This window comes from Elgaria multicarinata, chromosome 18 (genome assembly GCF_023053635.1).
Source record: "Elgaria multicarinata webbii isolate HBS135686 ecotype San Diego chromosome 18, rElgMul1.1.pri, whole genome shotgun sequence".
In the NCBI taxonomy this organism is placed as follows: domain Eukaryota; kingdom Metazoa; phylum Chordata; class Lepidosauria; order Squamata; family Anguidae; genus Elgaria; species Elgaria multicarinata.
Window position 1 is genome coordinate 24,419,575 of NC_086188.1, and position 12,243 is coordinate 24,431,817.

The window sequence follows — 12,243 nt, forward strand, 5'->3', positions numbered from 1 at the left end:
GGGCAGCTGACCTTCGTCCTGTGTGTGAGGTGGTACCAGCTCCGCCCCCCCCGGCCGGCCGGCCGCCTTTGCTGCCACATTCTGGGCCAGTCCTGGAAGTCCAGGAGATGCCGGAACTGTTCAGAGGAGGCCAAGGCTGTGTGGACCCAGCTGGAGCAGCCAGGCTGGTTCTGAAGCCTTTAGAGTGGCCAGGGATGTATCATACCAGATCCGCTCCAGCCAGCCACTTGGTGCTTTTTCTGGTCTCCCTGCAGTTCATTGTATGCCTGGAGCACCTGCCAAAATTCCCTCTTCATCACGACAGTGAAAGCTGCAGGAGCCCTGCCCTCTTTTAAATCTGGTCACTCTAGTATACCTCCTGCAGTTTTCACTGTTGTGAGGAAGAGGGAATTTTGCCAGGTGCTGCAGGCATACAAACGACACCTGCTGAAACCCCCTTTTCTACACAACTGTTAAAGATACAGGAGCCCTGCCATCCTTTCCATGTGGCCACCCTACTTTCTCCTGAACTGAGCAGTGACCCCGCCTCCGCTCCCAACATCCCATAGGTTACAGATTTGAAGACCCCACCCCACCTGTGCCAAGCACATGAGCCTCGGAGGCACGTCTGGCCCCTCCCCGCCTGCCCGGAGATGGCGGTGTGCACTGACCTCTCCCCTTTCCCTTCCAGCCATCCCCCTCACCGCATACGGACCAATGGCGGCGGCAGCGGCGGCGGCGGCTGTGGTGCGAGGGACAGGTAACTGCTAGGTTGCTCCCCGGGGATGCCTGGCTGGCCTCTGGAACGTTTTGGTGCGGGGTGGGGGCGGGGTGGGGGCAGGGCTACCACGTTGGCATTTTCACTGGCTAGTTCTGCTTCCTCCGGTAGGTTCCACCCCAAGCCGCACCGGGGGCTTCCTGGGCACCACCAGCCCGGGGCCGATGGCCGAGCTCTACGGAGCAGCCAACCAAGATTCAGGAGTCAGCAGCTACATCAGCGCGGCCAGTCCCGCCCCGAGTACTGGCTTTGGCCACAGCCTAGGGGTGAGTGGCTGGTGAGAGGGCGCGGGGTGGGCGGGGTGGGGTGGGCGGAGCGCAGGCTGGGTATCCCAGCAGCTCCTGTTAAAGGCCGGGAGGGAGATGCCTGGGGCCTGGGGGGCTTCAGTCCATGGGGCCAGGCGATGCCGCCCTCTCTCCTCCTTCAGCTGGGAAATCCTGGCATGTGCGCAGCTCTGCCGTTACACTGGTCGCATGAGGGGACTGCTTGCGCCAGCAGACTTTGAGCAATCTCCTTTTGCCCTGCAGTGGTCAGACTGCAGGTCTAGGAAAGGCCTCTGAGAGCACGTCAGTTGGCTGGTGGGGCAGTATTATGCGCTCATTTATTTACTAAACTGCTTTAAAAAAACAAAAAACCTAACCTTGGGGATTTCCTTAAGGGTGACATCCCTAAAGCCATAAGTCCTTCGGTAACATTTCCGTAGTGCGTGTGTTCCACGCCTGTGTTGAAGGCACTGCCGCTATGCCCGATGAATGCCACCTTGTTCTTTTGTAGGGGCCTTTGATCGCAACAGCGTTTACTAATGGTTACCACTGAAGCTGAGGACCAAGAAAGACAGAGGTGAGATGGTTAACGAGAGAAAGGGGGAAGAAAAGGCTTGGCTTGACTACTGACATGAGCTGTACTTAGGCCTGCCCTTGAAGGTGCTTCCGACATTTTAGTTCAGCCTTCCCCAACCCGGGGCCCTCCAGAGGTGTTGGACTACAGCTTGCCTAATGGCTATAACTGCAAGAGCTGCTGCAGTTCTTCTTTGTGGTCTCTGTGCTTCACACACCTGGGCTCTGTGCCTGCGCCTGTGCGGAGCGTCTTCGGGAAACTCCTGTAGCTAGCGGCGTTGCAGACGGGAACCCCTCCCCTGCCATCATCTGGGTACGTTCCAACGGTTCCCTCCTTCTCCTCAGTCTCTTTCAATTGCCATTGTGGTAGTATCGTGAGGGAAGCTGTTAGTGAGTTTAACTCTTAAAGAGGCATTTCTTCTTTCTCTTTTCTCTTTATTATTTAGTTATTTTTCTATCTTTATCGTTCGCGTGTTATTTTCAATCACGATCTTTGATCGCCTGTTTGGGCGTATGGCCCTCCGGGCTCCATTTAGAAAGTGTTTGTGTTGTGGCAGTAAATTGCCACCATCTGATGGCCACAGTCTATGTCGACTTTGTTTAGGGGAGGGACACACTGTCCAAACTTGTCCCTATTGCCAGGCGTTTTCTAAACAAACAAGTCCGATATTATTATTATTATTATTATTATTATTATTATTATTTATTTATATAGCACCATCAATGTACATGGTGCTGTACAGAGTAAAACAGTAGACTGAAGGCCATTCTATGGCATAATCCGCTGGAAGCGGTCGGAGAAAAAGAGTCTCTTGTGGCAACCGCTTCTCCTGCTCAGGCAGTCGGTGCTGCTTCTCAGTTGGGGTTAAGCGGAGAATGTCCATCCCCGCAGATCAATGATCCTCCACAAATACCACTAACACCAGGATGCTCATTGTCGTTGAAGGTGGCAAAGAAGAGAACAAAAAAGGCGAAAAAGCCTAAATCAGGGAAGGTTTCAAAGGATGAGCCTAAAAAGAAAGAGAGACGTTCGTCAAAGGAGCAGACAAAAATCTCAAACAAAAAATGCCTGCCGAGGAAGCCCCCAGGCAATCGCCTTGTCTTCAGGCGCTGAGCTTGGCGCCGGAGGAGACACTGGGGTCGAACCCAGCAGCCCTTGATGCCGAGTCGTCGATACCACAATCTTGGCATCAGCAAATATCCGGTGATGGGCATCGAGTGCGACAGACGTCGATGTCAATGCCTCCATTGCCCCCGTTTCGAGGTTCCCCTATAAGAACTTTGCAAATAAGATCAGACCCTCCACAAATCTTGTCTTTGTCTGAGGGAGAGATTAGAGGTCCGTTGCCACTACAACACACAATGCCATCTCGTTCACCATGGCATGGAGAATATCGAGATAGACACAGGTTCACCGGAATCTATCTGTTCAGTCTCGACAAGTAGGGCATATGGATCTCATTATTATAGAGAGAATGGTCCCGATCGCCACAGGTCTGGGAGAGAGGTCCTGACTGGGGAAGTTCCTACTCACCATACCATTGTAATGAGTGGGAGAGAAACTATCCACCCAGAGACAAATGTACTCTGGGTATGAAAGCCGTAACCCAGGTAGGTCTGCTACGATATCGAGACCACACCTGGATGAAGAACAATTTAGGGTACCAACCCCAAGTTCGCGGGTTCCACCGTGCCAGACAGAACAGCTTCTGACTGCAACAGACTTGGGGTGGGTACCATAATTGTCCACGGTACCGCAGCCGACAAGAATACAGTCGATATCAAATCCTACAGCTCAGGTATCGGCTCCTGCAGTATACGTGACTCAACCAATACAGCAGGAAGCACAAGCTTTACCATCAGCAAGGCCAGCAGAATCACCGCTTTCTGAGGCGTATCTTTCAGATTCAACTTCGCCATCTTCGTATCAGCCTTCAGTTGCTTCTCCGGAACCAGTGGTGGCATCAGAAGCGACGGTATCTCCGTCAGAGGACTTAGGTCATTTTAATGATCAAATGTTATGCATGGCGCAATCCCTGGGGTTGTCAACACAACAGTCGACTCGGACGGTGCAAGATCCAGTCTTCGATGCCGTAATGATGGAGGCTTATCGGAAAGTGGCAATTCCTCTACTTCCAGCACTGTTAGCTGTAATGAAGCAGTTATGGAAAAGCCCATCTTCGATGCCCACAACAATGAAGAGGTTGGAGGGCCTCTATAGAGTACAACAAGAGGAGGCAGAGTTTCTTTTCCAACATCCCGCTCCAAATTCAGTGGTTGTAGAGGCAGCGTCGGGGAAGTTGAGATGTCAACACGCATCCCCAGTTGATAAAGAGGGACGTCGTTTGAATCTTTTCAGCAGATGACTATATTCTTCTGCATCTCTGGGTATAAAAGTGGCAAATTACCAAGCTGCTATGTCGGGGTGTCAATTGATGCTATGGGATAAGATGGGGAAATTATGCGACCATCTCCCAGAAGATAAGAAGCAATTATAATTATATTATTATTATATTTATTTGTATCCCGCCTTTTGCCCAATACTGGGCCTCAGTATTAGCAAGGGTCTTCCAGGCAGAAGCCCTTAAGCTCTCCAGACAGCAAATACCTACAAGTCGACACCAAGTGGACTGTGATTCAAAGGTTCTAGCGGGTTCTGTTGCACTCCGCCGACATGCGTGGCTAAGATCAGCAGGCCTTCCTCAAGTGACATGAGCAAGGATTGAGGACTTGCCATCTGATGGACAAGGTCTGTTCAATGCAAAGACGGATGAATCCCTGGATTTAATCCAAAAGGCTAGGAATTCAGCCCGTCGCATGGGTTTTCCACAGCAGCAGCAGCAACAAAACTATCAGCAGTGGCAACGACAATGGTACCGTAACCAGCCGGCATACAGTCAAACTCATCAACAGTTTGCAGCCAATACTAAGCAAAAGCAGAACTATCAGAAACAATATCAACCGTCGAGGTTCCGTGGCACATTTCGAAAAGATGATGCAGGAACAAAGCGTCGTCTTTGACTTGTCCCGATTAAACATTACCATCCAACATCAACCACTGATGTTCAGCGAAAGACTGTCACAATTTGCTCACTTGTGGGCTCAGATAACATCAGACAGCTGGGTGCTTTCCATAGTGCAAAGAGGATACAGAATCGAGTTCAATACCCTCCATCCTATCGGCACCGTGAGATACCCCCCCCCCCTTCTGCAGTTTTACTTCAAGAGATTCAAGTACTTCTGCAGAAGGGAGCCATAGAGCCAGTGGCTCCTATACATCTCCGAAGCGGATTTCCCCCCAGATATTTCACAGTACCGAAGAAGGACAGGGGGGTTGAGACCGATTCTGGATTTGAGAGAACTAAACACCTGCATTACCCCGAAAAAAATTGTGATGATTTCCCTGAATATGATAATGCCGCTTCTTTCCAGAGGGAACTGGTTTGCGTCCATAGATCTCAGACACGCATACTTCCATGTGGCCATTGCCAGACATCATCGTCGGTACCTTCGGTTCGTCATAGGCCAAGCAGCATATCAGTTCCGGGTTCTACCATTCGGTCTCGCGACGGCACCGAGGGTGTTCACCACGGCAGTAATGTGTGCCTTCCTGCATCTACAAGGAGTAGAGATCTATCCATACATAGACGATTGGTTAATAGTGGCACCTACAGAACGCAGGCTTTTGAGATCAGTGGAGACAACTTGTGCCCTTTTGAAGGAGCTAGGTCTCTACATCAACGAACAAAAATCAAAACTGCATCCGACACAACAGATAGTATTTATCAGGGCACGCCTCGATTCTTTAACAGCTTGAACGTTTCTTCCAGAGGACCGAGGTCAAGTACTCATGGATGCGGCAAGGCAGGCATGGACGCAACGCATGGTTTCCGCATTTCAAATACAGCGTTTATTGGGTCTAATGGCAGCAACAACTGCAGTGGTTTATCAGGCTCGACTCAGAATGCGGTTACTACAGGTGTGGTTCATTTGCAATTTCGACAGTGCCCTCAATCCACGGAGAACAAGGATGGAGATAACAAGAGAGGTGAGAGAGTCTCTCATATGGTGGCTAGACCTAAAGAATTTGAACAAGGGCATGCCGTTCAGGCAACCACCTCCTACGAGGGTGGTGACCACAGACGCATCTCTGTCGGGGTGGGGAGCACATTTTGGCCCCCTGATTGCGCATGGCATGTGGGATCGTAGAGAACGAAAGGACCGTATCAATCTGTTGGAATTAAGGGCAGTTCGGAAAGCACTCAAGGCTTTCGAACAACAACTGAATGGTCAGGTCGTGCAGATAACGTCGAACAAGACAACTGTGATCGCCTATCTAAACAGACAAGGGGGAACAAGGTCCCTTCCATTGCTCAGATTGACACTGGACATTCTCATGTGGTGTGTCAACCGCGATATGAGGATAGTGGTGGTCTATCTCGAGGGTGTCAAAAACAAATTAGCAGACAGATTAAGTCAAATGCCTGCAACATCTCATGAATGGGAGATAAAAGGTTCAATTCTACAGAACCTTTTTCATCGGTGGGGCTTTCCCACTATAGATCTGTTTGCAACGAGGTAGAACAGGATATGTCAGACGTACTGCAGCAGAGCAGGGAAAGGACAGGGATCTCAAGGGAATGCCTTTCTCTTCAGGTGGTCAGGGACTCTGTTGTCTGCCTTCCCACCTTTCCCATTGCTAAACAGGGTGATAGCCAAAATAGAAGCAGACAGGTCAAACTGCATCTTGCTGACCCCGTGGTGGCCCAGGAAGACGTGGTTTGCTCCCCTACTGAGGATGTGTTGCCACACACATATAAAACTCCCATTAAATCCAGGTCAATTGACTCCGCAGAAGGGACAAGTGCAGCACCCGGATGTGAGAATATTAAGAATGATGGCGTGGAGAATAAGACTGTAGATATGACTTCTCTTCGATCGCCTCTGAGGGAAATATTAAACGCATCTTGGAAGCCATCTACTAGGCTGTCCTATCTGAGAAAATGGGGTGCTTTTAGCAAATTTGCGGAAAAACAGAACTTTGACCCCAAAAGATGTTCTTTGGTTCATGTTTTATCATTTCATAGAGTCATAGAATCATAGAATAGCAGAGTTGGAAGGGGCCTACAAGGCCATCGAGTCCAACCCCCCCTGCTCATTGCAGGGATCCACCCTAAAGCATTCCTGACAGATGGTTGTACAGCTGCCTCTTGAATACAATCTACAATCCCTTTTGGTTAAAGGGCTTAAGGTTGCTTCTATTAGAGTTTATTTAGCAGCAATTCCATCGTTTTCCCCAATATTTGAGGGATTTTCTCTTTTTTCTCACCCGTTGCTTAAAGAGTTTATGAAGGGTTTAAAGAACTTGACTCCGACTGTTCGTCCCATAATACCTAGCTGGAGCTTGTCAGTAGTATTAAAAACTCTCACAGGCAAGCCTTTCGAACCCATGGCCACAGTAAGTCTACGTCTATTGTCATAGAAGGTTGCCCTATTAATAGCCGTAACGTCAGCTATGCGAGTGAACCAGCGAGTTCTGTGTGCTCAGGGTGGGCGCTCCATATCTTGCCTTCCGTAAGGACAAGGTGGTACTAAGGCCAGACTTGACTTTCTTGCCTGAAGTGGTGACGGAGTATCATATGGGACAGGATATAATCTTACCCACTTTCTTTCCATCTCCGTCGACTCCGTTAGAGACTACCCTCCATGCACTAGATGTTAGGAGAGCATTGGTGTTTTACAAAACAAGAACTGAGCCTTTCCGTAAACCACCAGGACTGTTTATTTGTTATGGGGGATGATACAAAGGAATGCCAGTCTCTTCCCAGCGTTTCTCTTCATGGGTAGTAAAAGCTATTCAACGGGCATACCAGCTAACAGGCTTGCAGCTTTCTGAGCCAGTGAGAGGACTCCGCCAGAGCTTAAGTGGCCTCTGTTGCATTTGAAGATGCAGAGCTGCAACTTGGTCCAATCCATCTACTTTCATTCATCATTACCGCCTGGATGTAAGGGCCAGGGGGGATGCAGCGTTTGGGCGATCCGTGCTGCCATCAGTCTTCACCTAGACACCAGTCCACCTCCGGTAAGTGAGCTTGCTAATCGCCCATGTGTGTGAAGCACAGAGACCACGAAGAAGAAAGTCAGGTTGCTTACCTGTAACTGTAGTTCTTCGAGTGGTCATCTGTGCATTCACACAACCCCCCTCCCCCACCATCCCCTCTCTGGTGTCAAAGAACATGCTTCTGTGATTCTAGAGATGGATCCCTGAAGTACGGAGATTGCTATGAGGGGAAGGTGGAAACCGTTGGAACGTACCCGGATGATGGTAGGGGAGGGGCTCCCGTCTGAAACGCCTCTAGCTATAGAAATTTCCCGAAGATGCTCCGCATAGGCACAGAGCCCATGTGTGTGAATGCACAGACGACCACTCGAAGAACTATGGTTACAGGTAAGCGATCTGTCTTTTCTGGGCTGATTTCAAGGTGCTGGTTTTGACCTCGTGAGCCCTACATGAGCTGGAATCAAGATAATTGGGAGGCAGCTTTCTCCAAATGTACTTCCTTGTACAAGACAAGACCTTCCTGCAGCTGTCACCACCTGCTTGGTAACAGAGCCTTTTGAGCGCTGGCTCCCCCTTCTGCGGAACTGTCTCCCGACCGAAATACGCCCTGTCCACCTACTTGGTCCTCTCAGGAGGACTGTGAAGACCTTACTTTAAAAAGAAGCCTTTTAAAAACAAATTGATGAGGAGAGTTTGCCAGTTGCATTTGTTGTAGGTTTTTCTTTCCTCTTTTATGAATTGGGCAGTTATCCTTTAACTGTTAACTTTTTATTGTTCTGTTATTTGTATGCATGGTTTTGTTTTATTTTGCTGTTATCTGCTTTGGGGATCGAAGCCTCGGAAACCGGACGATAAATTCTTAAATAATAAATCTGATGGGAATAAATGTGATGGGTGCTCACAGTCCCCATGGCCCAGGTGGGGGTGGGGTTGAAAGCAACCACTTGCGTCACCTGCAACGTCGCTGTTCCTCTCTGCCGCGGGCGTGATGGAGGAATCGGGGCCAGCGGCCAGGACTAGTGGCTAAAACCAGCTCCGTCATGAGGCGGGCTGAAGCTGACACTTCAGGCGGGAACCGACTCCTAGGCATTTAATGATCCATGATGAGGCATCCATTAGGAAAAACATGGTTGGTTGGTTTTTAGCTGTTTACGTTGTTTAAATTTGTCTATGTTAACATCTTTTAGACTATTTTTATTATGTTGTATTATTATTAATGTAAACTGCCCAAAGAGCTTTGGTTATGGGGTGGTTTAGAAATGATGACGACGACGACGACAACAGCATCTAATTCACAGGGTGGTCCTCTGTGCAGCTTCTGCTTATTTCAGAGGTCCCAGTGAATTGTGCAGCTCTGTGCTCTTGAGTGTTTAAATGCTATTTGCGTTTTCATCAAAACGTCTGCAGCCTGTCCAGCTTGCAGGCCACAAATTCCAGTTCTGATGTCCTGAGGCGTGACGTAGCAGCAGAGGATGCTGCCTTACACTGAGTCAGACCCTTGGGCCATTGAGCCCAATATTGTCGACACTGGTTGGCAGCAGCTCTCCAAGGTTTCATGCAGGAGTCTCCCCCCCCCCCACACACGCTCTACCTGGAGATGCTGGGATTGAACCTGGGACCTTCTGCATGCGAAGCAGGTGCTCTGCCCCATAGCTACGGCCCCTCTGGTTTGAGCAGTGTGATAGCAATCTCTATGTAGAATCATAGAATAGTAGAGTTGGAAGGGGCCTTTAAGGCCATCGAGTCCAACCCCCCGCTCAATGCAGGAATCCACCCTAAAGCATCCCCGACAGATGGCTGTCCAGCTGCCTCTTGAAGGTCTCTAGTGTGAGAGTGCTTAAAAGGTTGTCACACAGAGGAGGGCCAGGATCTCTTCTCCATCTTCCCAGAGTGCAGGGCACAGAATAACGGGCTCAAGTTACAGGAAGCCAGATTCCGGCTGGACATCAGGAAAAACTTCCTCACTGTTAGAGCGGTACGACAATTGAACCAATGACCTAGGGAGGTCATGTGTTCTCCCACACTAGAGCCCACTAAAGCAAGTCCTGGCATTGCTGGGGGTGGGTGAGTGAGGCAGCGGAGAGGGGGAAGGGAGGGGGAATGGCCTGCACAGTCTCATCCGGAGACCGCTCTAAATGCAAAATCAAGACTTTGGCGGAGGGCCATCTTTAGAGCCACTTTTCAATGCAAATTTCGTTTTGTCCCTCTCTCCTTCATTCCTGCAGATTCCCCAGTGAGCAAACCAAGGAGAGCACTCTGGAGGATCTGGCAAAACTTGAGGGATGAGCCAAGATTTCATTTTAATAAATAAAACTGCACACTTGTGGCTGTTCGCTGGGCTTTCGCAGCCCCGCCCTGATCTCTCCCGTTGACCAGGAAGCACTGGATTTGTATCCGAGGAGATCTTGGTCTCCTCTTCTTATTAACCGCAGACCGTTTACACTTCTCCCCAAACCCCTCCGACCCACTGATTTTTCTTTTATTTATTTTGTTAGCTGGTTAGTTTTTACTTTTTAATCTTTTGGGGTGGGGTGGGGTGGGGAGGGGAGGGGAGGGGTGGGCGTGGGGCGAGACCAGCCCTCTTGTTTTCATTGTCGTTCTTTTGCTCTTTTTCAGAGCTTTTAGATGAATTGGATTTTTTGTGATTGTGCGTAGGTAGCTTTTATTGAGGAATATTTTTATTTGGCTTTGAATATTTTTTTTAGATATATATAAATATATATATATTGGGGGAGGTGGGGTACGGAATGGACTCGGTCATGAGAAAACGCAGTCTTTTGAAAGGACCAGGTTGATGTAAACTGAAAGTAATTCCGAAGGGAAGAGAGGAAGCTGAGAGAGATGGATGCGTTCCGTAGTCTCTCTCTCTCTCTCTTTTTTTAAAGACATGTTTTTCCCCCCCTGTCAGTGTGAGGCTTTTCAAATGTGCGGAATTAGCAGGATGTGCACACTCAAGGGCATTGCTGTGGAACAAATACAAACTGTATATTTTGCTAAGTGAAAAAAAAAATTCCTTATGGCTGATTTCCCCCTCCTGTTTTCTAGATTTTAGGTTACTGGGGGTTTAATTTTGTTGTTATGGTTCCCCTCCCCCGCTGCCCTTGATCTTCCTGTATCATATGTAAATACCGCAAGGTGTTCTTTCGCCTTGTGTCTACAGCAGAGCAATTTTGGGTTTGTTAAACTTTCTCTCTCTCTCTCTCTCTCTCTCTCTCTCTCTCTCCTTCTCTCCTTCCTTCTTTCCTTCCTTCCTTCTGGGCTTTGATGCCATAAATGTGAGCAATACTCTCTGGTTGGACCACGATGAACCTCCTTTCTTTTTTATACCTTTTACTGTAAGATTTTAAGACCTCTGACGAGATGGACGTGTGATGTGGAGGGGCGGGGAGGAGGGTGTTGCGGGGAGGGGAGGGGAGGGGAGGGGAGGGCTGGGGGAGGGCACCGGGTCAAGGCTACGCAGCCAGCTGGGGCTGTTTTGCCAAGCAGCTTCCAGCAGGCACAGTGGGCAGCCGTGGCCTCGTCGGGGGCCAGCGCAAAGGGCTTTTGTCCACCACTGCTTGTCTCTGTGGATGCTTGGAATGGGTGTGAACTCTCCTAATATTTATCGCTTCCTGCCAAGGGGTTCCTGACCTGCTGGAGGTCTTGGGGGTGTCCCCCACTTTCTCATAAAAGTGAGGTGACAATTCAGGCACTGGGCAAAGGAGGCATCGCTAGCAAGGGGGACTTGGAGCTTCTCAGGGATCCCGTGAGTGAGGGATGAGCTGCAACTGCCCACTTCCCACGGCCGGCCCATGAATGAATTTGTACAAACAGCACGAGTTGTTTGCCTTCGTTCCCCCCCCTGCCCCCATCAGAATTTGCTCCTCCTAGGGAGAGGAGGCGGCTTGACATGGTGCCTGCCCCTACGGCGCTTGACCTTGCTCTCCGGCACGCGTCCTTTGGAGGCAGCCTCTCCGTGGGGCACCTTCCGCTCTGTGGGGCATGCTGGGCTGGGCATTGCATCGCGTGCCCTGTGGGGCGGCTGGTGAGGGAGGGGGCCCTAGAGAGGCTGTGGGGTTGCTCCCAACTTCCACGATTTGATTTCTACCTGGACGTCTGTTTTTGCAAGTGGCCGTTGCCTCCCCATAGAGGCCGAGAAGGCCTTTCCTTGAAGTCCTGGGCTCCATTAACGGGGGGCAGCAGGGGGGGAATAGACGACCTTTTCCTGCACAAGCCTTATTGGGCTGAGTGAGAATGTAGGAGGGAAATAAAAAGGGTTCAGACACGCTGCTGTCACGGCTCCCAGACTCCATTGAGCACAGGGCTGTTGAACTTCTTCCCTGCTGGCCCGACCCAGGCCACCTGTCCTCTGGGGTTTGCAGGTGCCTCCCCCCCCCCCCCCCCCCAGTCCTGGCTCCACTCCCTTTCCTGCGTCTACCAATAGTGTCATGGTTTCCCACTTTTTGGCATGATTTTTCTCCAGGCCTAAAAGGCTGAAATGCCTCCCCTAAGGCTTCATTACTGGCAGGTGGAGCTTGTAAGATTTCAAGAGGCAGCTGGACAGCCATCTGTCAGGGATGCTTTCGGGTGGATTCCTGCATTGAGCAGGG

The 12,243-nt window shown here is 50.1% G+C and overlaps 1 protein-coding gene across 1 annotated transcript in view; it reads left to right on the top strand.

Annotated features, from left to right (window-relative positions):
- MSI1 (musashi RNA binding protein 1) overlaps positions 1–10,180 on the top strand; it is a 59,291-nt gene extending 49,111 nt beyond the window's left edge. The window contains exons 12-15 of the mRNA XM_063144087.1: positions 671–739; positions 869–1,023; positions 1,532–1,597; positions 9,880–10,180. Of these exons, the coding sequence (XP_063000157.1) occupies positions 671–739; positions 869–1,023; positions 1,532–1,573 (266 nt within the window). The 3' untranslated portion in view covers positions 1,574–1,597; positions 9,880–10,180. The remainder of the gene's footprint in view (positions 1–670; positions 740–868; positions 1,024–1,531; positions 1,598–9,879) is intronic.
- The last annotated feature ends 2,063 nt before the right edge of the window (positions 10,181–12,243 follow it).